Source organism: Schistocerca nitens, chromosome 7, assembly GCF_023898315.1.
Source record: "Schistocerca nitens isolate TAMUIC-IGC-003100 chromosome 7, iqSchNite1.1, whole genome shotgun sequence".
Taxonomy (NCBI): Eukaryota; Metazoa; Arthropoda; class Insecta; order Orthoptera; family Acrididae; genus Schistocerca; species Schistocerca nitens.
Genome location: NC_064620.1, coordinates 203,343,829 through 203,370,527, shown reverse-complemented (window position 1 = coordinate 203,370,527; position 26,699 = coordinate 203,343,829). Strand labels below are relative to the sequence as shown.

The 26,699-nt window shown below is 38.2% G+C and overlaps 2 protein-coding genes across 3 annotated transcripts in view; one reads left to right on the top strand and one right to left on the bottom strand.

Moving 5' to 3' along the window:
• The window catches only part of LOC126194632 (transportin-3), a 202,484-nt gene extending 190,179 nt beyond the window's left edge, over nt 1-12,305 (bottom strand). Inside the window, exons 1-3 of the mRNA XM_049932800.1 lie at nt 12,037-12,305; nt 11,685-11,888; nt 11,364-11,588 (exon numbers count right to left, since the gene is read on the bottom strand). Coding sequence (XP_049788757.1) covers nt 11,364-11,588; nt 11,685-11,888; nt 12,037-12,153 — 546 coding nt within the window. The 5' untranslated portion in view covers nt 12,154-12,305. The remainder of the gene's footprint in view (nt 1-11,363; nt 11,589-11,684; nt 11,889-12,036) is intronic.
• An 11-nt stretch (nt 12,306-12,316) lies between these two features.
• LOC126194634 (WASH complex subunit 3) overlaps nt 12,317-26,699 on the top strand; it is a 61,646-nt gene continuing 47,263 nt past the window's right edge. Inside the window, exon 1 of one of the 2 annotated variants that reach the window (XM_049932803.1) lies at nt 12,317-12,472. In XM_049932803.1, coding sequence (XP_049788760.1) covers nt 12,422-12,472 — 51 coding nt within the window. In that variant the 5' untranslated portion in view covers nt 12,317-12,421. The remainder of the gene's footprint in view (nt 12,473-26,699) is intronic. The other variant, XM_049932802.1, reaches the window with a different exon arrangement.

Sequence of the window (26,699 nt, the reverse complement as noted above, 5' to 3'; positions counted from 1 at the left end):
CCGGACTGCTTCCAACTCCTCACGCCACTGTCACCACTTCACGATTCCACTACTGGCTGCAACTCTGGACCAACACTCACTGTCTTCACTACTCAATTCACTCCCATATCTACTACACCACTCTTGGCCTCTGCCCTCTTATAACTGCCTGTTTCACAAGAAACCTCAGCAACAAGCTGTCATTGGGCACTCAGTTCCTGCTATCTCCCTCACCCACACCCCACTGCCCACTTCCAAATGAATTTCCTGGTATAATGGTGGACTGGGAACCACAGCTGTTACTGCCGACAGGAAAGCAACATCTGGCAGCTGCCGACACACCTCCATTCCAGGTTTGCAAAACAGTCTTAAGAGTTCCCAGAGTTGCCATGGTTCCACAGCGATTCCAGGGGTCACAAGGCATCTCAACAAACATTTCCAAGAACTGCGTCCAGCATTTCCAGGGCTCTCACCACCAAGCCAGGGGTCAGTCACACTCTCCATTGCTGGAAGCTGCCATGCGGCCAGCCACTCTCCTCGCAGTCGAAGCAGCAGGCTTCCCACCCGCTACTTTTGATTAAAGCAATATCGAGCTTAACATTATCTCCAAACTGCAATCCTAATAAATTATGTTTTATAACATCATGTTGCATCTCTGGAGCTACTTTCTTTGAATTGTTAGCAATTTGTCCTGGTCCTAGATCAGAAGAGGTCATAGTCTTACTGTCATGGGTGCTCCTGCATGTGCACTTACATATGCAGCTTTCTGGAGACTGCTGTTACTTCTGTCTAAACAGAAGCATTATCTTTAGCTACTGTCTCCCTTAAAGCCCATGTGAGATTACAGAGCTTTATATTTATTTTTGGCATAAGCAAAAAGAATTCATTGCTTTGTTTTTATTTCTTGGATTTCCATCCATTCCATGTGCTCCAAACAGGATGTTCATAAGAGCAATTTATGCACATTTCTGTGGATAAAAAAGTCATTTCTCCTCCATAAGCAACATATCATGATCTTAACTACTGCCATAATCAATAGCCAGTGAAACAGTATTGCCCGAAAATTTTGGGGTAAATGCACTACTGACATACAGCAGGTGTGTGTGTGTGTGTGTGTGTGTGTGTGTGTGTGTGTGTGTGTGTGTGTGTGAGAGAGAGAGAGAGAGAGAGAGAGAGAGAGAGAGAGAGAGAGAGATTCACCTATTCCTAATATAATATTGTCATTAAATAAACATCCCCTTTGCTGTAAATCATCTAATTACCTTGAAAGGACTTCTATTTAGGGACTGCTCTTCCTGGATACCATTTCCACAATGGAACTGCAATAACACATCTGACATTCCGGAATTTAAGATATGAATTTGTATGGTGCGCATGGCACATCTTTTGAATACATACATCTTCCTCTTATCAAATTGGGCAGGGTAAGTAAGTTGCAAAGGACACTTTCCTGCACTTACTCATTTACTTTTCTCACCATCTCTTTCACACTTTTGGTGCCATCATCTCCTATTATTATTCAACTTCAGTTTCTTTTCTTTAATGTAATTCACCAAAGTGTGTCACAGTACAATTCCTCCAGTTAAAAGTGTTGAGTGAGTTTGTTGAATGTGGCCATCTCCAAAATGTTTTGCAAATTATAAATCATATAGCCTGGCAAGGCTAAGGGGTCTATTAACAGGCATAATATTCAGAATCTTGTTACGAATGAGGATGTTCTTGCTATCCTCTATAGTGCTTCCTGATGTGGAAAAGATCCTTCTCTCTTTTCAGTTCTGAACATTCTGACAAGTTATATGCATTCTATTTTCATTTTGTGGTGTGATTTTTTCTGGTATATGTCAACGACAACAGAACTCCTATCTTCTGTTGTTGGACTGTGTGTTAGTGCTACTCTGAATATTAAACAGAACACTTAAAGATTCACAGAGGTTCCACAAGAATATAAGGAAAACGTCTTTATCCAGAAAGAGTCCTAATGTCTCAGCAAGCCAGACAAAACTGTGGTGAAGCAGGAGCTTCAAGCTTTGTTCACTACATTATATTTTATCTCAACATCCATTTACCACCAAGGCCCATAACTGTTATTACATTTGTCATACTATCTGTATCTACATATGTACTGGTGTGTGGCAGTGGGGGTGCACTGTACTACTACTAGTCATTTCCTTTCCTGTTCCACTCACAAATAGAATGAGGGAGAAATGGCTATCTATATGCCTCCACACGAGCTCTAATTTCTCTTCGTGGCCCTTGTGCAAAACACATGTTGGTGGCAGCAAAATCATTCTGCAATCAGCTTCAGATGTCAGTTGCCTAAATTTTCTCAAAAGGTTTCCTCTAACAGAACATCATCTTCCCTCCAGGGATTTCCATTCAAGTTCCTGAAGTATCTTCCTTGTTTGAGCCTACCGGTAGCAAATCTAGCAGCCCACTTCTAAATTGCTTTGGTGTATTCCTTCAATAGGACCTGGTATGGATCCCAAACACACTAGCTGCACTCATGAATGGGCTACACTAGTGTCCTATATGCGGTCTTCTTTACGGATGAAGTTCTGTTGCACAATCTCAAAGATCCCTGTCTGTGTTGACCCATGAGACAGACAGCTTAGACCCTACCCAGCAGGTCTTCATCCGTTTCTATGGGAGTTTTGATGTAACAACATAGAAAAAAGTCCAGAGGTGTGAGATCAGGCAATTGCGCTAGCCACGGAACAGGGTCTCTCCTTCCAATCAAACGATGAAGGCACATGTTTTTCAGGTGTTCGCAGACACTAACTTTGAAGTGGGCTGGTGCACCGCTGTGCTGAAACCACATCCTTTTGCAGACAACATGATATACAGTATCCAAGAACTGTGGTGGTACATCTCGCAGGAACACCAGGTAACATGACAAGTCAAATGGGGAGGTAGCAAATAAGGTCCTATTAGCTAAGCTTGCATAATGCTCACAAACACATTGACAGAGAATCATTGCTGGTGGCCACCACTGTGGGTGGTGTGGAGGTTGTCGTCGCATCAGTCATCGTCATTTCGGCTGATGAAAACGCCATCACGGCTGAATGAAGTCTCATTCATGAACAATACAAACTGTCTGAACTTTGGCACTACAGCACTGCAGTGGATGAACCACTGACAGGAGTGAACATGGGGCTCAAAATCTGTTGATTCCAGTGCTTGCACAAATTCTTTATGATAAGGATGTAATACTTATACCACAAGTACTCTCCACACAGTATTCTTCGAAGCATGTGTTTCACAGGCAAGATGACAGTTGCTTGTTGTTGAGCAGTCAGCCACACGATCCAACACCATCTCCTCAAAGTCTCATGTCTGAACATGTCTTTGGTGGTAATCTTGGCTGTTCTCTGTGGTGTGAATGATCCTGTCTCTCATAAGTTGGTATCCACAGAGGTTAACTTCTTCCAGCTAGGGTGGTGCTTTTTGTGAAAGCATTCTGTGACATTCATGGTGTCTTACGGGCACTATGTCCTGCCACACCTTACATTAAATGCATGGCTGCCAACTCTCATGATGAGTAACGTTCCATCTGACTAAGTGTCATGTACACAGTGACACACCTCACCACAGACACATCACAAGCTGTCTGATGCGATTGATCGACTGACACCAGGGATAGTGGGGTGCATGTGGCACAGGTTAATGCAACAGTGCATATATGCTGTTGTCACGATACATGTGCTATGACCTAAGCTGTGCACAATATGTCCATTTAGTGGTCAGGGGTGTACACTTATCACCCATTGTCTGTTCCAGTGTACAACAGACATCCGGCATCTTTGCAAGATTGTGGCAGAACAGCATGCACGGTTGCAATACATGCATTGAAAGTGGCGGTCATCGCTTTGAACTATTACTACGAGCTATGTTGTTGCCATGCAGTGTACGGTGTGTGTGTCCGTAACATAATAAATACACAATGTCCATCACTAGTTTCCTATCCCAATATACTTGAGTGTGGATCCGCTATCACCTGTTTTAATTTGACACAAAAGGTTTGAGACACCTTGTACGACACTGGTTGTGCATCTTTTGGTGGCCTGTTGTTCTCACATCAACCTTCTAAGAATATCTTTCTTGTCCACAGTACAGACGTCAGGTTTCTTGTGGTATACAAATAAAGGTGAAGGCCCTTAAGGATGTAGAAGTTACTGTAATCCCACTGGTATCTTCATCACGATTCAAAACACATCCAAGCCAGCAATGCCCTTCGTACATGAATACAACAAACCTAGTGAGTCTTATTGTTCCTGTGTTAGACATTCATTTCTGATGTATGGTGAATTGGAGAAAATCTTTGTTTGGATTTTGTTATGGCCGGTGTGTATCTGTAAATGTGCAAATCTGCGCTATACCACTCCTGAAGGAGAGATGTTGCTCATAATGCTGTTAATTTTTGTAATGAAAGTGACACATTGTAATGTTCTTGGAACACCATTCAAACTAGTGCCTGGGTGTCATCTGAGAGTTGTAGATGCACTGCAGACTGGCGGGGAAGCAAGTCTCTTGATGGTACCAGTGATACCATCGCAAGGTCCTTTGCCATGTGATGTGGCAAAGAAATACCACTCTGCACAGATGCTGAAATCAATCTGATAAAAAGATATATTTGCCCCCCCTTTTTTTGTGTTGCCTGTACTGGGCTGCAGCACCCTCTGAGAAGTAATAAATGTACTTATGTTTTTTATGGAAATGGGATATCATGAAGTTAACCAAATGATGTTGGGAAGATGAACAGTTACAGTGCCATGTTTAAGGTTTCTGAAATGATAAATTTAATTTTATCAATTGCATGGGTTTCTGGATGCATACAATAAATAACAAATGCATGAATGGTGGCCTGTGCGGTGTTCCAGTGGATGGACCTTGTCATGCAGGACAAAAGCATAATTATCTCAATAACCACATATAACAATGTATTCATTGCCAGCAAGTATCTCTTTGTGTCTCTTTCAGATGTTTCTGAAATTTCACACTTGGTAACTATAATGAAGGCGACTAGGAGGTTTTTTCAATCTTCTGACAATGTTTTTCAATTAACCTTCCACAGAAGACTGACGTGCTTAAAGAGTTATTCAATTTTTCAGACGCCCACAGTTTGAATGTTATTTCACCAGTACCATTTCTGTCATACAACACTCCTAGGTATGTCATGAAAGAATGTATGCGTAAGCAGTTCTGACATGCTGACATAACACTTAGGCTGTGTTGTATTACAAATGATAATAACAAAACAGTGTTGGATGTGCTGACAGTAGGCATCATTTGTCAACTCTTTCCTAAATAGTTTGTGGTTCCACATTCATTTTCAATCCTTTGAATACTCCAACTTTTCAGAAGAATCATCAATATTTGGATCTTCTCACTGTTTGTGGTGTTAGTACTGAATTTCTCTTTCAATTGCATTATTATTTCTGATTCCACATTTGTTTGACCCTCTGCATTTTCCCGTATTTACTTTGGAACTTTCTTGAACTTTTTCTGTGCATGTATTTTCTCTCTGCCTCTTCTTTTCCAATAGTGACGTCTCAAGGAATGCCAGACTATAATTTAATGCAACCATATTACTACAGACCCTTGTTTCGGTGTCAATCTTTTCCTACATGTATCACATACTTTGTGGTCTATCATTATGCTACTGATCATATCAACCATCCACATGCGCACTCTGCCTATTACAAATGCTTACTATTGGACCCTTCATATTGCTACCTTACTGTGCGTTGGTGTCAACCAATGTATTTAACAGGTAACATGTTTTTCAGTGCTTTATGTCATCCTGTTGCAGTCTGCATTCAATTTGTATTGATTTGTTATATTACTTAGCTATATATCTCCTAATCCAATCATCATCCCAACTTGATTTTTTACTATGTTGTCTAGTACAACATGAAGCAAAAAATGTTATTTTTTTAAATTCTGAAGGTGAGATATTTTGAGATATCCAACATCAAGGTCACTGACCTAATTAATTATGTACATCATTTGCATATGGCGAAGACTGGCATCATTTGAAAGCCTGTTCTTAGCTCTTTGCAAAATTACCTGATTCACAGGTCTACGTCTATTACAACAGAGGTAAAAGCCAATTTTGTCAGCAGTGTTTGTTGAATTTTCTGCACATTTTTAGAAATTCAGGTGGTCATTATTTTTGCTGTACTTGTGCTACAATTCGAAACTTCGTATTCTTCATTCTCTCCTCACGTGCAGTGAACACACAAAATCTGATAAAAATTGGAGACATTCAGGTTGTAAATTACACTTTCCTGTGTTGGTATGACATGGAATGACCCAAGGGAAAGCTGAGTTTCGTACGAGTGATGTTTTCTAAACCTGTACTATTTTGTGGGCTGAAGATTTTCTGTCTCCAGGAAATTTATTAAATTTTAACTGAGAATACGTTTAAGAACTCTGCCGCAAACCATGTTAAGAATATTGATCTGTAATTTTGCAAGCCTGTTCCTTTTACCCTTCTTAGGAGTCACCTGTGCTTTCTTCCAGCCACTTGTGACTTTGTGCTGGGTGACAGATTCACGATAAATGTAAGCTGGGCCAATACCATAGAACACCCTTTGTAACACTGAACTGGGATTCCATCTGTACCAGGTGACTTATTTGTTTCACAACCCAGGAATCCAGCCAATATTCTTCTCTCCAAATTCTTGAACATCCCATCACCATGAACAGCAGCAATCACTTAAGAACACATGGCTCATGAACATGTGTTCACCTGAACCAAACAACTGCTAGTTAAAGATTATCTTAACCCTCGAGCAAGCATACTGTCTTACATAACACGAACCTGGGCATGGAGCACTTCACACACATGTTAAGAATAGCTGTCTTTATGTTACCAATGTAAACACGTATGAAGAAAATTGTAGTTTCATCTTAGTTTAATTAAACAAAGATAAAATAAACTAACGTTATATGAGCTAAATCACTTTAATTAAACACACTTTATCTCTGCTGCCACACGCAAGTGTTACTCCACAGTAATGACCCACTCAAATCATTAAACAGCACAGTTGCATGGGCTCTTTATTACCTCTTAGATAACTGCCTCATTGTGGAATTCAGCTGACAGCTCAGAATCTCTCTCTCTCTCTCTCTCTCTCTCTCTCTCTCTCTCTCTCTCTCTCTCCCCCCCCTTTTTTTTGCATTGTAATTTTTTCCCACCTAGCTTCCTGTTTACTTTGTATTACTGCTGCTCACTTGAACATGTGACAACACAGCTTATTACTGTGTTAGCTGAAGCTATAATGAACGAATAGGTATCAGGCTCACCACTGTAAAACAATGTTACTTGTCCAGAATGAGATTTTCACTCTGCAGCGGAGTGTGCGCTGATATGAAACTTCCTGGCAGATTAAAACTGTGTGCCCGACCGAGACTCGAACTCGGGACCTTTGCCTTTCGCGGGCAAGTGCTCTACCAACTGAGCTGCCGAAGCACGACTCATGCCCGGTACTCACAGCTTTACTTCTGCCAGTACCTCGTCTCCTACCTTCCAAACTTTACAGAAGCTCTCCTGCGAACTTGCAGAACTAGCACTCCTGAAAGAAAGGATATGAAATGCTTAGAATAGCCATTTCCGCCGTATTGATGATGTCATGGGTCAAAGCAGACTGGTGGAATTGGACACTTCTGTAATTCCCATTTTTAAATTAATTGAAAGATATATATAAATAACTGAATCATTACTAAATAACTGCTCAAATACACTTGCAATAATTTGTAACTATCTGCATCCTGTAATGTCCACACTTACTGAGAGCTTATGGTGACAAAGATGAAAACTCATTCCTACCAGGTTACAAAATAGAGAAACTACAGTGAGGTTCCTTTACATATTCCTGTGTTTGGACAGTGGATTGTTTCAGACCCTGAGTGTAGCTAAGAAACTTCCAGTTGTGGATTGCAGAGCAGCAACAATCACAAAAGAGGGCACAGATAGAAACTACCTATGCATAACACAAAAGAAGTTGTCAGCATATGGCAAGTATGACCAATAGTCTCAATGCACAGGTTGGCTCTGGGAATGATTTTCTAAATCCATATATAAAGTCCAGTGTCCTCCTGAGAGACAGTGAAACAGAATTGTTTTGCAGATCCAAAAACTAAACAGACATAACCGAAGTCTAACAATTAAAAACGTAAATTTTACGCAAGTGCAAGAATTAACTCCACCTGCATACTAGCAGTTGCCATTGTGGGACCTCGGAGATGTTTACTGGTTCCATATGCCTCCTGATCTTGCTATTGTGGCAGCCTGGGAGTCAACTCATCAAATACGAGCAGAAGTTAAATGCAAACAAGATGCACGTTTCTGGGAAAAAAGATCTGATGCATAGTCAGAGGCAATTTTCAGCTTTAGAGTAGTGATTTGAAGGGTTGGCTGCCCAAACCTCATTATTCGGTTGACTGTTGTTGAAAGTAGAGGCCCATTCAGGCCACTGGAAGAGGTATTTTGTTGTGGCTGTCGAGCTAGATACAGCCACTAGACAGGGTCCAAGATGTATGCGGAAACATAATACAGAAAGGTGCAGCAGATTTTTCCAATGGGCTACATATCAACCAATTTCTTTGCATTGATACTTGCTCATCCTGTAACTACTCAACTTATGGGTGGGCAGTTTTCTTCCAGAGCCCAGTATCATCTTCATGATCCAGACACTGTAGCCATGATCACAGTTCTCTGCAACATACAAGTTTGTGCAGTCAAGGTATCAACAGATGATTAATATGGTTCTGAGCACTATGGGACTTAACGTCTGAGGTCACCAGTCCCCTAGAACTAAGAACTACTTAAACCTAACCAACCTAAGGACATCACACACAGCAATGCAAAAGGCAGGATTCGAACCCGCGACCATAGCGGTCGCACGTTTCCAGACTGAAGCGCCTAGAACCGCTCGGCCACTTCAGCTGGCAAGGTATCAACAACTGCCACCGGATGTGCAGTAGTATTGATCAACTGGCATGTGTCAAATACTTATTTAAACAAAACTATTCTCACTCCCTTGGGATGTGAATGATTTAATATCAGCAGTCGGGTACTAATAACTTTTTCAGACAAGGAGTATATTACATCCATTATCTGCTTTCTTAAATCGTTCCTCAGATATTGCTTCTATCAAGAATGACAAATTTTTGTATGGGTCTAACAATGGACTGGTAAAACAATGATTCTCTTTGCAGCACTCAGGATCTTATGGATATAACAAACAACAAACTTCTGAAAGTAGTAGAGAGCAACAAAAACTAATACATTCTCCTATAATTTAAGCCTCTACAAAGTCCCAAAGAGTCTCACTACCAAATTTACAATACCACAACATAGTTTGCAGACAATATCCACATCTGGAAGTTAAAGATGAAGTAAAATGGGTATAAAATGTCGCAAGAGATTGCAAAGAGACAAATGTCACTCTCTGAATCAAAAGGGAGCACTGGACATAAGGAAATGAATGAAATCCTGACAAAAGGCTTAAGCATAACCCAGAATGTCAAGTTTTGACCTTACAATCACAGCATTATAAGCAGTTTCTAACTTAAGTGTACTGCCTTACCTTTGTCCAAATGTTTAGGACAGAAGTGTTCAACAACTTTGTTAGTGGCATCCCAATTTCATAATTTCCCAATTTCCTCCATTAAATTAAAGTACTAGAACTGTAAGATAAGTCTCTCCCTTGTATACATTCAAAATGCAAAATCTGCTTTAAGTTGTCCTCCAGTGCTTTGATAAACGACTTTGCTATAAAACAATTTTCCTGCAACTTTTTTTTAAAAATTGTGTGACCTAGCATACTGTATTATAATGACAAATCCAATATCACTGTGAAATGACTCCTCAAAGAACAAAATTTATCAAGTTTTCACGCCTGCCAGATGACAACGAAATAGTCTAAACTAATAGCAGAAAAATACAGCTTTGCAGGAGCCTTGGTGGCACCCATAAAAGTGTTTATCGGTATCTACACTGTTCAGAAAACAAACCAGTCACTGTAAATACGACTGGAAACCATAGGCTACAATTTTAGCTTTCTAAAACTTGTTGAGTGAACTCAAGGACAGCTACTTTTTGGTCAAAGTAAAACAGTGTGATCACTTCCCAACACCTAATTCTGTCACAAATTTATTCATGGAAAAAGAAATACAACAACATTAGCAGTAGAAGGAACAAAATTTTTGGAAAATTGTAGATGGTATTATTCTGACACAAAATGCTTACAGAGTATTAGTGTACAATAATTTGTGTCCTTATGGTGAGGAAAGCAATTCATTGGCATTGGGTAAGCAATTTACTACTGACATGTTCTTAATCTCTGCAAAAAAAAAAAAAAAAAAAAATCATTTGGTATAGGACAAACCAATTGAGACTTATACTGCGAACATGTTTAGTCAGTGACTGTCCCCATCACAGAGGGGCCCATTGGTTAAATTTTATTTCTGATAGTGGCAGCGTACTGAGGTTATGTTGGCAAGGACTAATCAATGCAGGGAATTACATGAAATTCATAGTAATGCAAACGTTTTGTTACGAAATGTTCACTTTACAAGGATAATTAATTTACTGAGTGTGAGGTTACATACAAAAACCCATCAACAATAGAGCAGGAACAGCATTAATTATTTACTTCATGGTTAGTCTTTCCCAACATCAGCACACTATGCTGCTGTTGCTATGAGTAAAATTTTACATATTCATCTGAGCCCTCACATATTGCATTCACTCCCTGCACAACTCAAAACAATGCCATTTCTGGCAAGAGTGTGGAGGGTATTCACCACATTTGCAGCCTGGTAAAGTGCAATATCATGTATGTAGTTAGCTGTTTGTCAGTTACCACAGAGTTGAAATTTCTGGAAAAACTAACCATAGTGTATGGAAACAGATAAATTTGTTGTATTCTAATACACAACAACAAATAGCAACATGAGCATTATTTATATGCTGTGATCTTTTCAGACACTGAACAAAATATGAAAGCAAATACAAATAATAACTTTGGCTCATAATACAACAGTTGTTTCATGCCGGTAGCAATACAGCCATAGGAGTGCAATAGCAAAAATATAAACGGAACCTAATTCATTATTGCAAATTTATTTGTTCGTGATTACTATGTCATTCTTCGGGCACAGGGTTCACATTATATAAATGTACCTACTGACCCCTGAAAATACCTGAAATATCAAATTAGCTCTGCGGTACGTCTATTACTTCAGTCCTATCCCTCTCATTTAGCTTGTACATATTTTTCAAGTTAATCACTGTCTAAAACACACACGCCTTGAAAGATTTCAAGACACTGTTCATACAAATTATTCCTTATCCATTGCATGCTGAATTGACTCACCAAGAATTCTGTAACAGTGCTCGCAGTTGAACCCAGTTCCTGCATCACTTCATGCCTTCTGTTTGCACCTAGCCTTAAGGATCTTGAGTTAACTTCTTCTGGCATAACTGTCAGAATTTCCAGCAACGGCCATACATTCCCTTGGCTAAATTTACTTATCAAATCCACCACGGGTTTCTGCCATGATGGCATCTGAAGTGCCAGATCCGCAAGAGCAAGACAAAGCTGAAAGTAAAGTTACAAAACTAGAGCATTATCGATGGATAGGCCCCAACATTGCAATTCTAGGAATCTAAACTGGGCATGTAATAAATACCTTACCTGGGTAACAATGACTGTATTGGTTGCGTCTGTAACCTGACTTATGTGTTCCATGAGCGAGTCACGCAAGGAGTTGTGCGCTTCTGACGGAAGCTCATGAAATGACATTTGAATTTTTGTTCGCATTGTTTGCGCAGCAAAATAGCAAGATTCTAAATCCCGCTTTTGCTGCAGCATTTCATCAGCTATCTTCCAAGCATAAACCTGAAAGGTAACTCTTAAATGAATGCATAAACATGATGGTCGTATCAAACGCTACCACAGTTAGCATGCAGGTAGCATTACCTAAACATCACTCCACCTAAACCATACCAGGAAAATATTCAGTTTCAGTCAAAATAATAGTACTTACAGAACTCTGCAATGTTCCAAGCCATGATGATGCTTTTTCTTTCTCTGTTGGATCTGGATTATGGTACAGTGTAAAAACCGCTTGGTACACTGTATCTAACGACGGGAGAACTTCCATTACAATTTTTTTAGGATAAAACTTTAAACTTTGGCACCTCGAACAGTTAAACTTCAATTCTTCTCAGACGGTTTTCTCCCGGAAGAATTTAATAGTTTACTATAAACACGGGCTGACATGCTCACTTGTTACTACGACAAATAAGATGGCGCTGGTCAAAGCATTTAGTCCTGCCTTGCAGATTTAAGGGCTGTCAATTGTTAAAATGAATACTTTTCTTTGATCACACTAATGTGTTAAATATATTACTACTCTTCTAATAATTATAATGGATGTTGATGGTTTGCCGATTATTGGGCCTGGAGTAGATTACACCCAGGTAAAAGCCTCTTAACCAAGTACAAGTCTAATCAGTCATTTGCCCAACACGAAATTATAAACGGTGTATTTTACGAGTTTGTCGGTCTATAAGGTCTTGTGTTGTACGACTTCAATCCACAAGAATGCAAAAATAACCGTATACTTGCAATGTTATCAATACAGTGTCACTCGTTTTGGGGCATCTCCCACCCATCGTTAGAAACGAAGTTTTCCACCGTTACTGCTATTTGCTTATTTGAACTCTAAACATTGTGGAAGTCGAGTTTACATACTTGTTTACATGGCGTGATAAAATGGTCTGCGCAACGTCAAACTGCACATCGCCGACTAGTAAATGTGGGATACATTGTTTGATATTACAGTAACCGATTTTATAAACCAGTCTCATAGCTCTGTGGGAAATTGATTTCTCTGTCCAAGAATTGAATTCGAAGGGAGAGAATTTGCAGACGAGCCCAGTGTGATTATAAATAGAAAAGCGTTTGTTTACTCTATTTACATGTGGAACTGGAACGAATCTCTTTTCAACTTTTTCATGTAGCTACGGTGTTTCCTCAGAGCGTGCCTGCAGGGTATTCATATGTTACGTGTTTGGCATGGGGATTAATATTTTTTTACTGCATAGAGAGAGAGAGAGAGTGCGTGTGTGTGTGTGTGTGTGTGTGTGTGTGTGTGTGTTTTGGAGCTCACTTCAATGTATGTAGAAATCAGCCTTTGGCTGCTCTTTCAACACTAAAAAAAAGTTTCGGTGCGTTAGACAGCAAGTTGATGTCATGTGAAAGTTTTGTGTGTGGATTTGCATTATGTTCCTACACCAGTGCAGGTACCAGATAAACTGCCACAATGGTGTCCAACTTAAGAGCCATTATGGTCATTCATTCAAATAATTTCGTTGTCATATACCGTAGAACCCATCGTGTGGAGAACCTTCAAGGATGTGGAACAAGATGAATAAATTGATTGAGGGAAAGCTAGCAGAAATTCATTCCGTTTATGAACAGTTATTTATGATTAATCTAACTGATCTTAGGACAAACTTGACACAACTAGCAGTAGAGCAACCACTAGAATAAGAAATAAAAAAACTTGTCAACTCCTGTGTTATGCAAACTAGTTGCTGTCTACCAGTGAGCTTCTAAAGTACTTGTGCCATAAAGGTTTTTTGGAGATGAGGGAATGAGAATTTCATACTGTCTTTTTCACTACAATTTCATGTAATTGTAGATTTTCTCAGTATTTACCTTTCCTTTAATTTTCAGTTTTCCAAATGCACCTCATGTAATATTCCTTCATTTCATACAATTCTTATAGCCATGTAGAACATTTCAAACACTGTCATCCTTTGTCATTTTTCCATATTTCATTTACATCCAGTGTGTTGTTCAACATGCAGTTTCTAATTTGTCATTTATACTACTGGTTTAAGGACGGATTTTAAAGTTTTCACTCAAAGTTACAATTTTTTCCAGATGTTCTGGTTGTGGGAGTTGACCTACATCACAGGAATGTCCACTTCATCTTCAAATAGTTTGATTTATAATTTCAAGCTCTGCCCTATACTTGGCATCCTGTTAATGTAATTCTTCCATTTTTGCTTATTATTGCCAGAGCATTTCAATACAGCTTTATATTCAGTGTTTTGCCAATATCTTTGCTGCTCTGTCTGGCAAACATTAAGTCTTTCAGTGTACTTCTGCTATAATTTGTAATTATAACAAGTTTGTTGTTTGAATGTCCCTTTGCTATAATCTATTAGCTATATTGTATTTATTCTTAAGACACATTTGACAGCATAAGTGACAAGATTTATATACTTGTTCAAAGACAGTGTCAGTGAGAACAAGTTTTTTATCTCTGGAAATTTCTCTGCAAAACACTGCCATTTTCATCTATTTTACTTTAATAACATTCTTGTAAAGCTGTTGACAATCTGCAAACAATTTTTTTTTTCTAACTAACTTCAGTCTATCCCAGACAGACCTATTGGTATTTCTTTCCAAGTTTTCAGTATTTCATTCAGGTTGAAAAAGATTGGGGACACCTTGCACCCGTAGCATAAGCCACTGGTAGGTCTTGCCCCATTTAAAAATACTAAGGTTTATTTTAATTTTAACGTCAGTCTTAGAATTTTTATCCAAAATAAATCTTGTTCATATGTGCACCCCTGCTCCCTCCCTTTTTGTGTGGTGATATTATGTTTTGTACCACTATATATATTTGTCTAGCTCTATTTACTGTTGGACAATTTTGTTCTCTGGCTTGCTTCTTCATTTTATTAACAGCTGCTCCAAATCTTCATGTCTTGCAAGCAGAAATTTTTACACACTATCTTCTCAGCCTCTCTCTTCCATTTAACCTGCCAGTTTGAATGAATGAGTCAAGCAGCATAAGTTATGACTTGTCACATGCTCATATTCGTTTCTGTGAAAGGGTGTTGTGATTCTTTTTTTTCTTTTTCATCCTGTGTGTTAATTGGATGTCAGTCATTCAGGTCAGAAATGTATTATTAACTTTGCTTCCTTTGAAACCAAACTAAACCACGAAATAAATCCATGGATCCTGTGGAGAGTGGTCTCTGGGGTGTGGAAAAAAGTCAAAGATGTTTTTATTTATTCAAATGAAATATAACGAAATGACTGTGTTGGATAAGACTACAGTATTACACTGTTTATTCTAACTACTACTCTAATATAGTGCTAATTCTAACTATAAAATAACCTGAAACATTAAATTTCAGTTTCTGTGATGAAGGTCTTCTGTTGTGTAGGAATTGCTTAACAGATTTTTTTATTTATTTTTTATTTTTTTTATTGAGTGTTAAAACTCCATCTCATTGCCCAATAACATTTAATGTGCTCAAGCAGGTTGTTAAATAAATCTGAACCCCTTACCTGATTCCTTTCCTGCTGGTAAACCCTTAAATGCTTAGTAGATCTGTTTATAGTCCTAGCTTGTCACTGTTGTTTAAGAAAACAGAAATATTGATGATAACAAAAGGCATTAATGAATGTGTATTTTGTGAAGTAACTGTCAAAATACCAAGGGTGTTTTTTTAAAAAAAAGGAGGTCTCTACAGAATATTGTAGAATGTGACACAAGATACAATTCTTTACACACTTACATATTCGGAAAATATTCTGTCTGTAAGTTGATTTTCCCTTAAAAAATTATTCCATATATTATTAGTGACTGGAAATATGCAAAATAAACTGTTTCTTCATTTTTTTAAAAGACATATGGCAATAGTCAAGGCTACTACAAAAATAGCTGAACTATAGTGCTTCATTGATTATAAGCAGTGGATTTTCCAAATTATGTCATGTGATCTATCTGTAGTTTCTAATACTTCACACTTTCTATTCTTGTATTTTAATGTTTTTGAAATTCTATGAGCTACTTTGAATATTGCAAATAATAAGATGTAAAGACAAATTAATGAAATACTGTTTATATTCATCACATGTCTTAGATCAATATGGAGATAGTGCTTTTCTGAGAACTTTTTAAGGTATTTAAGCAATGCAATAAAATCCAAATTGTATACAGACAACTAACTGTGAACATCCATGAATAAAAAATTCCCAGTTTTCTTGTTGGATCAATCAGCACTGAGGAAGAACTTGAGTTTTAAAAATTTCTGTCTTTGTTTGAGGAACTCCTTGAAATTAGAGTTCTTACTCTGTTCTGACATTTTCAAGAATATTTTGTAATAATTAACTTACTTATCCAGGTTTTTAGGCTGTGGTCTGGTATAGAACAAAACGTCTGTATGATGCTGATACAAACATTGTTCTCAAACGCAACATGAAATGTATGAGTGACAGTTAATAATAATAATAATAATAATAATAGTAATAATAATAACAATTTATTAATATCACCAGCTTTTTAATATTCTTCAAAGCAAATATTATAGTTTTTAGACTATTCGTCTGAATACATGAACAGTTCCTGAGATTACTTTTCAGTTTACTTAAAAATTCTCTCTATTTATTTTTCCTGACCATGTTCTCTTTAAAAATGAAGACATACAGAAAAAGACAGTTATTTAATATTCAGCAGGATATTATTTTAACATTATGATTAATTTATTATGCAAGAAAGAAAAGTTCTCTTCAGAGGTTAAGAAAGGTTAGTGATGGGTAGGTTTCTTAATGTAAGTTTTCAAGTCACTGTACTGGAAGAGTTAAAGCATATAGTTTACATCTGTCTGCAATAGTCTGCCAGTTCATTTTCTTTAGCATCTCTGTGAAACTCTCCCACTTATAAGACTAACCTGTGGTCATTTGTGCTGTCCTTCTCTGTATACATTCAATATCTCTATTAGTCCTATTTGGTAAGAGACCTACACACTTCAGCAGTATTCTAGATTGGTTCACACGAGTGACTTGTAAGCAATATCCTTTGTGGACTGATTGCACTTCCCCAGTTTTCTACCAATAAACCGAAGTCTAACCCCCTCTCTATCCATCACTGAGCCTATGTGATCATTCCGTTTCCTATCCCCACAAATTGTTATACCCAAGTATTTGTGTGAGTTGGCCAATTCCACCTGTGACTCATTGATTTTATAGTTGTAGGATACTACTATTTTTCATTTTGTGAATTGCACAATTTTTCATTTCTGAACATTTAAAGCAAGTTGCCATTCTTTGCACCACTTTGAAATATTATCAAGATTTGACTGAATATTTATGCAGCTTTCTTCAGACTTCATTATGGATAACTGTATCATCTGCAAAAAGTCAGAGGTTACTATTCACATTATCCACAAGTTCATTAATGTACAACATGAACAACAAGGGTTCCAACACACTTCCATGGGCACACCTGAAAGTACTTCTACATCTGACAGTGACTCTTCATCCAGGATAACATGCTGCATCTTCTTCTGCAGCTCTGCAACTCATGATGAGTCTTGGCCTCTTCAATTATTGCCTTCAGCTTATCCTGGTTCCTTGCTAGCATTTTCCAACTCCAGTAGCCCGTCTTCCAAAAAGGTCTTCTATGACTCTGTCCTCCCATCTAGTTTTCGGTCAACCACATTCCCTCTGCCCACCTGGCTTTCTTTGTAAAATATTTTTTGGTATTTCTGTATCATTCATATGTGTCACATGTCCAGCCCGCCTCAGCCTAGATGACTTCAGAATTCTTCTTTTCTCATCGCCTTCTCCAAGGCGGCGAGGAGTAGGAGACATGCCAGTGCATCACTTTGCTATATCCCATTTTTAATTTCCAGCCTATTGGGCAACTTTCCTTAAGTAGTTTTTTTTAATGCCCAATTCTCCTAGAGCTTGATATATTTGCTGTTGTTCTATACTATTGTAAACTGCTTTAAAATCAATGAAAAGATGATACACTCCAAGCCCATATTCCTTTGTTTTTCCCGGAATTTGTCTGGTTGATAGTTGACTTACTGGGGATAAATCCATACTGGTACAGTCCTGTTTCCCTCTGTATTATTGGATGGAGTTGATCATACAGTATGTTAGAGAGGATTTTATATCCCAGATTAAGCAGTGTGGTCCCTCTGTAGTTACCGCATTCATCTGGTGTCCTTACTAATATAAAGGGCATATAATTCCCTCTTTCCATATTTGAGGCATTTTTTCTACTTCCCACATTAGATTAGCCAGTTTCAGGATGTTCCTTTCCAATTTAGAGCCTCCTTGCTTGAGAAGTTCTGCTGGAATGCCATTCATTCCTGCTGCCTTGTTGTTATTTAGTTTCCTCATTGCAGTTCACACCTCTGTTCACACTGTTATCTGGGCTTTCTTCCTGCTGTGTTTCTGTTGGGTTCCTTGATACAACTGGTCTTGGATTAAGGAGTTTATCAAAGCAGCAACACCTCTATAATTTAGCTCTCTCATCTTTTATTAAACTTGTTCTGATCCTGAAAGGTTTCTTTGTCTTATTCACTTCTGTATAAAATTTCCTTGCCTCATTTCCACTTCTCAGAAGTTCCATTCCTTCAAAATTTGCCTACAAGCACTCCCTCATTTTCCTTTGATCGAACCTTGCTCCAATTATCTGTTTTTCATTATATTCTTCCCTTATCCTTATACAATGTGGTAATAATGTTCTTCTGTATGGTTCTTTTTTTTTATACCCATTTGTTACTGTTTCACATTTGGTATTGAACCACGAGGTTCTTGTTTGCTGCACACTGTTCCCAAGTATCTTATTTGCTGCTATCTGCACTGTCTTTTTTTATAATTCTCCATGGCTCATCAATGTTGTTGCATTCTCCAGTGTTTTCAAAGGCCTGAATTAATCTCTCCTAGTATTGTTCCCTTCCTTCCTTGAATTCTAAAGCTGTGATGTGATATTTCTGTGTCCTGGGCCAAGTTCCTTTCACTGCATTAAATATTCTTGCCCTCACCCATGCTCAAACTAGGAAGTCATCTGTGTTTATATTTGGACCTCTTAAACTCCTTATATCCTTGCGTCAATTAGTATGTGGTCACTCTGTTTTTTTGTATTTCGATCTGGTGCTGTCCATGTTCCCTGATGTATTTCCTTGTGTGAGAACAATGTGGAGCCTACCACCATGTTTCTGGATGTTGCAAATAGCATCAATCTTGTCCCATTGTCATTGCTTATGGCATGTTTACTGTACATAGCTCCATTTGGTCTACAGATTTGTTCTCTTCCCACCTGGGAATTTAGGTCTCCATCTGGGGTTTTATATCATACTCTGGGCATTCATCATAATATCTTTCCAGAGATTTGTAGAGAGCTTCTTTCTCATAATCCTCTGATTCTTCAGTTGGTGTATGAGCTTTAATTGTGGAGGAATTGAAGAATTTCCCTTCTATCCTAGGTTTTGATAGTCTTGGGTTTATGGGGTTGAATCCTATTACCGAGTGATTTAATTGGTGATGCAACACCAATCCTGTCTTGAACTCATGGTTCCTTTCACTACAGCTATAAAATATGTTTGCTTCTTTCTTATCTAGGATTCCACTCCCAGTCCATCTTAGTTTTTGTAATGCTATGATGCTCTACTTCAGGTTCATTATTTGTTATAGAATCACTTTCAGGGCTCCTGGACTGTATAGTGATCTCACTTTCCAAGTACCAATAAATAAATCCGATTTATGATTTATATTGCTTTTCTTTCTTTTCTTATTTTTCTTGTATCCATCATTTGGTTACCTTTCCTCCACAACCGTGTCCATGCCACGTCCATCATCCTTTATCCATGCGGCTTTTCTTTGTTGAAGTTTTGTAACAGGTATTTTCTGCAGAGTGGGCTGTCAACCCTACATCAAACCTCTACCAGTAGACATGTAATTTTTATTCAGGATTTTTTCCCTTAGCCTTTGGAGACCCAACTTCCAGCCACAAGGCTGTGGTTTGCTAGTTCTGGTCTGTCCTGGGTATTTTATTTCCCCACTGTCCACCATATTAGTGAACATTGCCTGGCTTGCCACCTGGGAAGCTGCCCAATAGGAGACTAGCAACTCCACATGGGCATGGTGCATCCCCCCTACCAAAAAGTCTTCAGTCCAGTCACAAATTTCACTTTATACCCCATGATTGTATTTTTAACAATAAGTACAAGTGTAGCACTGATTCAAACGCTTTTCAGAAGTCAAGAAATACTGCATCTACCTGACTGTCTTGATCCAAAGCTTTCAGTATTTCGTGTGAGGAAAATGTGAATTGGGTTTCATATGATCAATGTTTTTAGAATTTGTGCTGGTTGGCAATGAGGAGGTAATTATTTTCAAGTATCTCATTATGTTTGAGCTCAGAATATGTTATAAGATTCTACAATAAATCAATGTCAAGAATATTAGACAGTAGTTTTGTGGATCACTTCTAGTAACCTTCTTTTAGATGGGTGTGACCTGTGCTTTCTTCCAACTACTGGGCACGGTTTTTTGTTTGAGGGCTTTACGTGAGATATTAGAAGAAGGGCTAACTCAGCCGCAGTTTCAGTATAGAATTTAATAGAGATTCCATAAGGCTCTGAAGCTTTGTTTAACTGTCGGTTGATGAACAAAGTGATAGTATCATGTAAAGCAGAGATCTACAGACAGAAGGTATTTAATATTGGCTCCTGTTATGACTGCACACGAGACTGGATTCCTCCAAATTTACATTTGTTTAGGGGCCTGAAGATGGTGGAATGGAACATCGAAACTGGTAGTGTAAATAAATTAAATGCCAACTGGATGGCTAGAATTATGTTAATTTTCATTTATTTAGAGAAGTGTTTTTGTCTATCTGTACAGTCCAAATAACCTACTGAAATTATATACTATGTTGCTTCAGTGTATCATGAACACAACTGTCCTCACATACTCCTTGTGCTATGTTTGGCTCTCTCTCTTCTCTAACTGAAATCTAGTTTTTGAAAACAACGTACTATGCTCTGTCTGCTAAGAAATCATCTATTTGGATGGATTAATTCTTGTATAGGGGAAGGACCAAGCAGATTTTGGAAGGTTATTAAAGATATTTAAACATATTATTTTCTGTTAGTTCCATTCTTTACCAGTGTGTGTCTTAGTCCATTGAGGACCAGTTTGCCTCTGGTATTGAGATTGTGTATATTCCCTCTGATCTCATGTATCTTAAACTGTTATTGATATAAAGTAATTCTGCAGAGGTATGTAGATTTGCAACATTCAGCATCTTCAGCTTGGTAAAAAGGGGACAGCATTGTTCCTTAGGATTCAGTTTTCTCGTTATTCTGATTACTTTCTTTCTTCCTCTTCTTTGAATTTTCCAAACTTCAATGACATAACAAGAATGTCCCTATTTTAGTCTGCTGAACGAGATATGTGCCTAGAAAAGACTAGAGAATGTCATCTTCAGACACTCGTAAGTGACTGTGTTTGTCTATTCCCAAATTAGACAGCATACCCAAGCTATTCTGTTGCAGACATGACTAATATGCTCCTCCCCATCTAAATTAAAATCAGTGTGAAAGCCAAAAGATTTAACTAATTTGTTTTTTAGATCTTTAGTTAATCCTGGGATTAGTTTCTATGTTTTATCAGGATAATAAAGGAGTTCATTAGATGGAGACCAATTAATTTTTCTTGAATTTGTAGATGCAATTCCACAGTATTGTGGTGTATATTGACCAGTGTCATTGTCTGCATAACATGTTACTGAATTAGCTCCTACATTAGATGATAAATCAGAAATTGCAACAATGAAAAGAATTGGACCAAGGCCTGAGCCCAGTGACACACCAGTCTGAACTTCCTTCTTTGAAGAGCATGTCTTTTTAATTGAGGTGTCTCCTGCTGCTTAAAAAGGACTTGATTACAGCTAAAGATGGTTGTACATAAGAGACTCAAAAACTTTGTAGAAAACTGAACGGTAGATAATAGGCAGTAGTTTTGGAGCAGATTTATTATGTCCTCCTTTTGCTAGATTGGTATAATTGTAGCAGTATTTCGCACTTTAGGAAAAACTCCAGATTCTAAACAATTATCAAACATGAGAATAACTGATTGGCAGATAAGTAGTATTGCTTTTTCAATTACATAGTTTGAGGTCCAATAAAAGTCCATACTTCTGGAGTTAGGAAACTTTGACACAAATTTTGTGATATCAGATTAGCAGTCAATGAATATACTTCAGCTTATGCTTAGCAGAGTACAAAGCTAAGCTGCATGACAGGTTCCCTTTAAATCAAGAGACAAGGCACCAATCTGGGAACCTCTCTCACACCATTTAAATATTGTAATAGAATGTAGTGATGTGAGTTAAAAGTATTTTGTTTCAAGTGCCCACATTAGTTCTTACAGAGATATTCCCTCTTCATAACTGATGGTACGCACAAGTACAAAGGAAAGTTCTTGACCCTGCAAACAAACTGTTATTAGTGACATCTGCTTATCTTTTCTTGACTCATTTCAAGATGAATGCAACAGTGGTTCTTTTGAAAAGCCAGCCTATAACTAATTCACTGTTTGTCCATGCTCACATTTGGCTGCATTTTGTGTCTGATGGCCTCACCATAAACAGAATATTAATCCATAATCTTTCTCTTGCTTCTGTTCCTGTCTTTATGACTTGCACACTCTGCCAGTTCCATGTCCCAACAACTTCTGACAGCATGTTGCTAGATGATCCTAGATCTGTTGCATATTTTATAATCCAACAATGAATCCACCAGGAGCAGTGGAGAATTAAAATGTCAAGCTATTAGTTGTTAACTACCACGTTTCACAGTAAATGCCATGAATTTACAAGCCACATGTTGTACAATGCCTGGATTTCAATCTCGATCAGTCCTGTGATCAAAGAGTACTGAGAAAGAGGTTTGTGATAAAAATAAACACAAACAATGCAAGTCATGAAGATGCTGCAAAACTTTTTTGAATGTAAAGGTTATTGGAACCCAAAGTAGAAAGTAGCAAAATTTTTGATATCACATTAGAGTCAATTAATGTAGATCAGAGGTGGATCCAAGGAGAGGCTATATGGCTGCAGCCCCCAACCCAGATGATGATGATGATGATGATGATGATGATGATGATGATGATGATGATGATGATCCATCGCCAACATCTTTTCTACATATCCTTCACATACTCGAAAATTTTCTCCCTATTGCAGTACTTAAGTGTACTAGATTTTTGTACTTTATTAGAAAAAGTATATTTGTTGATACAAGTGTTGACTGTTTTTCTACATAATCACCATCCCATTCAGTAGATGTGGTGAGGCATGGCACAAGCTTATTTATGCCCTCCGCGAATAACTCTCCCGCCAGCTCCTTCCCTCCCTTCAGAACCTCTTTGTGCAACTGCTTGTAGGTTGAAACTTTAATTCCACTTGTGTGCCTTCAGGGATGTTGAAAGATGATAATCTGAAGGTGCCAAGTTGGGGGAATGTGGCGGGTGGGTAGAAACTTCCCAACCAAACGAGTCCAAGAGCACCTAGGTGGCTAAGGCTTTGTGAATATGAGCATAATCATGCAACAAGCACACTCCTCTTGTCAACATTCCCCTCCTTTTATTTTGAATGCTCCTTTGCAGTTTTTTAGTGTCTCGCAACATTGTTGTGCATTGATGGTCTCTCCCTAAGGCAGAAATTCTATGAGTGCCTCATATAATAGAGTTCTGGAGACTTGTGGAAACATCACAGAAATGTCATCCACCATCAATCAGCTGTCGTCATGTACAGTTTCCTCGATTTTTTGCACCAACTCCTCAGTCAAAATGGAAGATCTTCTAGTCCTCTGTTCATCGTGAACATTTGTTCTGCTTCCACTAAACTTCCTACACCACATAAGCACACTCATTATGTTCATAACACCTTCACCGTAAGCCGTTTTGATTTGCAAAAAAAACTTCCGTAGATGTTATTCCTTCCACAAGTAGGACACACACCACAGCTTGTGGCTCACACTTTGTGGGATTTCTTGCCATCATCTTGCACATAACTGGAAAACTGCAATATGAGTTTACATATTACCACTTTCCTACTAAGCTTTACTACCACTCAGTGTTGCCAACGCTCAAAAAACTAGAAAGCCATAGCCCATTATGGTCACAGTGCACACTAAATATCTGAAGATTCCTCATAATAGATTAAGAAAAAAACCTTTGTTTACTCTACAGAATTTGGAGATGACAAAGTGACACAAAATTTCTGGGAGCTCAGCAACCCCTTCCTTCTGACCAAAATCCTGGATTCGACTCTGACTATGATATAGATTAATAATTCAATGTATCTATCAACTAGATTCAGACACATTAGTCATGAAGTCATTCAAAGATAGCTTGAACATGGTAGCACAGTAGTGCCTCAAGCATATTGTAGCAGAAGTGAGTGACTAATTTGCCAAGTATTGACTGCACATACATTACGGGCAGTAAGGACAGTCAGTCAGTTGAAGTCATTTGTAACACATTGTCAGAAAACTTCATCAAACAAACTAGTCTGACAATCCACATGCAAAAGAAGTACTTCCATCTCCTGGCTGGAGACAGACTTGATCCTTTAAAGTGTTGCCAGAGACATAAGGATTGATGAACATTATTCATTTGTTTATTTATCCAGTGGTCATCTCACACTGAAACAGGATTTATCGTCATAATACAATGAAAATGTTGTTGTTGTTGTGGTGGTGGTGGTCTTCACTCCAAAGGCTGGTTTGATGCAGCTCTCCATGCTAATCTATCCTGTTAAAGCCTTTTCAATACTGCAACATACATCCCTTGAAATCTGCTTACTGTGTTCATCTCTTGGTCTCCGTCTACAATTTTTACCCTCCAGATGTCCTGCCAATACTAAAATGCTGGTGCTTGGTGTCTCAGAATGTGTCCAGTCAACTGATCCCTTATTTTAGTGAAGTTGTGCCACAGATTTCCTGTCTCCCCAATTCTAATCAGTACTTCCTCATTAATTATGTGATACAACCACCTAATCTTCAACATTTCTCTATAGCACCACAATGTCTCATTTCCTAATGTAATTCCTTCAGCATCATCTTATGAATTCAACTACAGTCCATTTTCCTTGTTTTGATTTTGTTGATATTCCTCTTACACCCTCCTTTCAAGACACTGTCCATTCTTTTCAACTGCTCTTCCAAGTCTTTTGCTGTCTCTGACAGAATTATAATGTCATTGTCAAACCTCAAAGTTTTTATTTCTCCTCCCTGAATTTTAATTCCCACTGAAATTTTTTCCTTGATTTCCTTCGCTGCTTGCTCAGTGTACACATTCAACAACATTGGGGGTAGAGTACAACTGTGCCTCACTCCCTTCTCAACTTCCCTTTCATGCCCCCAGACTCTTATAACTGCTGTTTGATTTCTGTATGAGTTGTAAATAGCCTTTCACTTCCTTTATTTTACCCTTGCTACTGTCAGAATTTCAAAGAGAGTATTCCAGTCAACATTGTCAAAAGCTGTAACTAAATCAACAAATGCTATAAATGTAGGTTTGCCTTTCCCACTCTGACAAGTCATAGGGTCGGTATTGCCTTGTGTGTTCATACATTTCTTCAAAATCCAAACTGATGGTTCGGTAATTTTCACGCCTGTCAGCAGTCGCTTTCATTGGAATTGGAAATATGACATCCTTCTTGAAGTCTGAGTTATTTTGCCTGTTTCATACATCTTGTACACCAGATGGAAGAATTTTGTTATAACTTGCTCTCCCAAGGCTGTCAGTAGTTCTGACGGTATGTCATCTACTCCAGACGCCTTGTTTTGACTTAAGTCTTTCAGTGGTCTGTCAGATTCTTCTCGCAGTATCATCTCTCTCATCATTGTCCGCTTTTTCTATAATACTGCCTTCGTACTCCATTCAGCATTCAGCTTTCCCTTCTTTGCTTAGTACTGGTTTTCCATTTGAGCTCTAGATATTCGTAAAGCTGCTTCTCTTTTTCCAAAAAACTCCTTAATTTTCCTGTAGGCAGTATGTATTTTTCCCCTACTGAAATATGCTTCTAAATATTTACGTCTGTCCTTTAGCCATTTGTGCTTAGCCGTTTTGCACTTCCTGTCAGTGTCATTTTTTACATGTTTGTATTCCCTTTCGCTTGCTTCATTTACTGCCTCTTTATATTTCCTCCTTTCATCAATTAAATTCAGTATCTCCTGTGTTATCGAAGGATTTCCACTGGGCCTTGTCTTTTTACCTGTTTGATCCTCTGCTGCCTTCACTGCTTCATCTCTTAAAGCTATCCATTCATCTTCTCCTGTATTCCTTTCTATTGTTCTAGTCAACCATTGCCTAATGCCCCCTCTGAAACTCTCAACAACCTCTTGAGTCTTTCAGCTTATTCAGGTTTCATCTCCTTAATTTCCTACCTTTTTGCAGTGTCTTCAGTTTTAATGTATAGTTCATAAGCAATAAATAGTGGTCAGAGTCCACATCTCTCCCTGGAAATGTCTTAAATTTTAAAATCTGGTTCCAAAATCTCTGTCTTACGAACATATAATCAGTCTGAAACCAGATCTCTTCCATATACACAATCTTCTTTCATGATCCCTAAACCATGTGTTAGCAATGATTAAATTATCCTGTGTGCAGAATTCTACCAGGTGGTTTCCTCTCATTCCTTTCCCCAAGTCCACATGTACCTACTATTTTCCTTCTGTCAACAATTACATTTTCATCTCCCTTAACTATCTGAATAATTTATTTTGCCTCACCATATATTTCTTTAATCTCTTCATCATCCTTGAGGCTACTTGGCATGTAACTTGTACTGCTGTGGTAATTGTGGGCTTTGCCCCC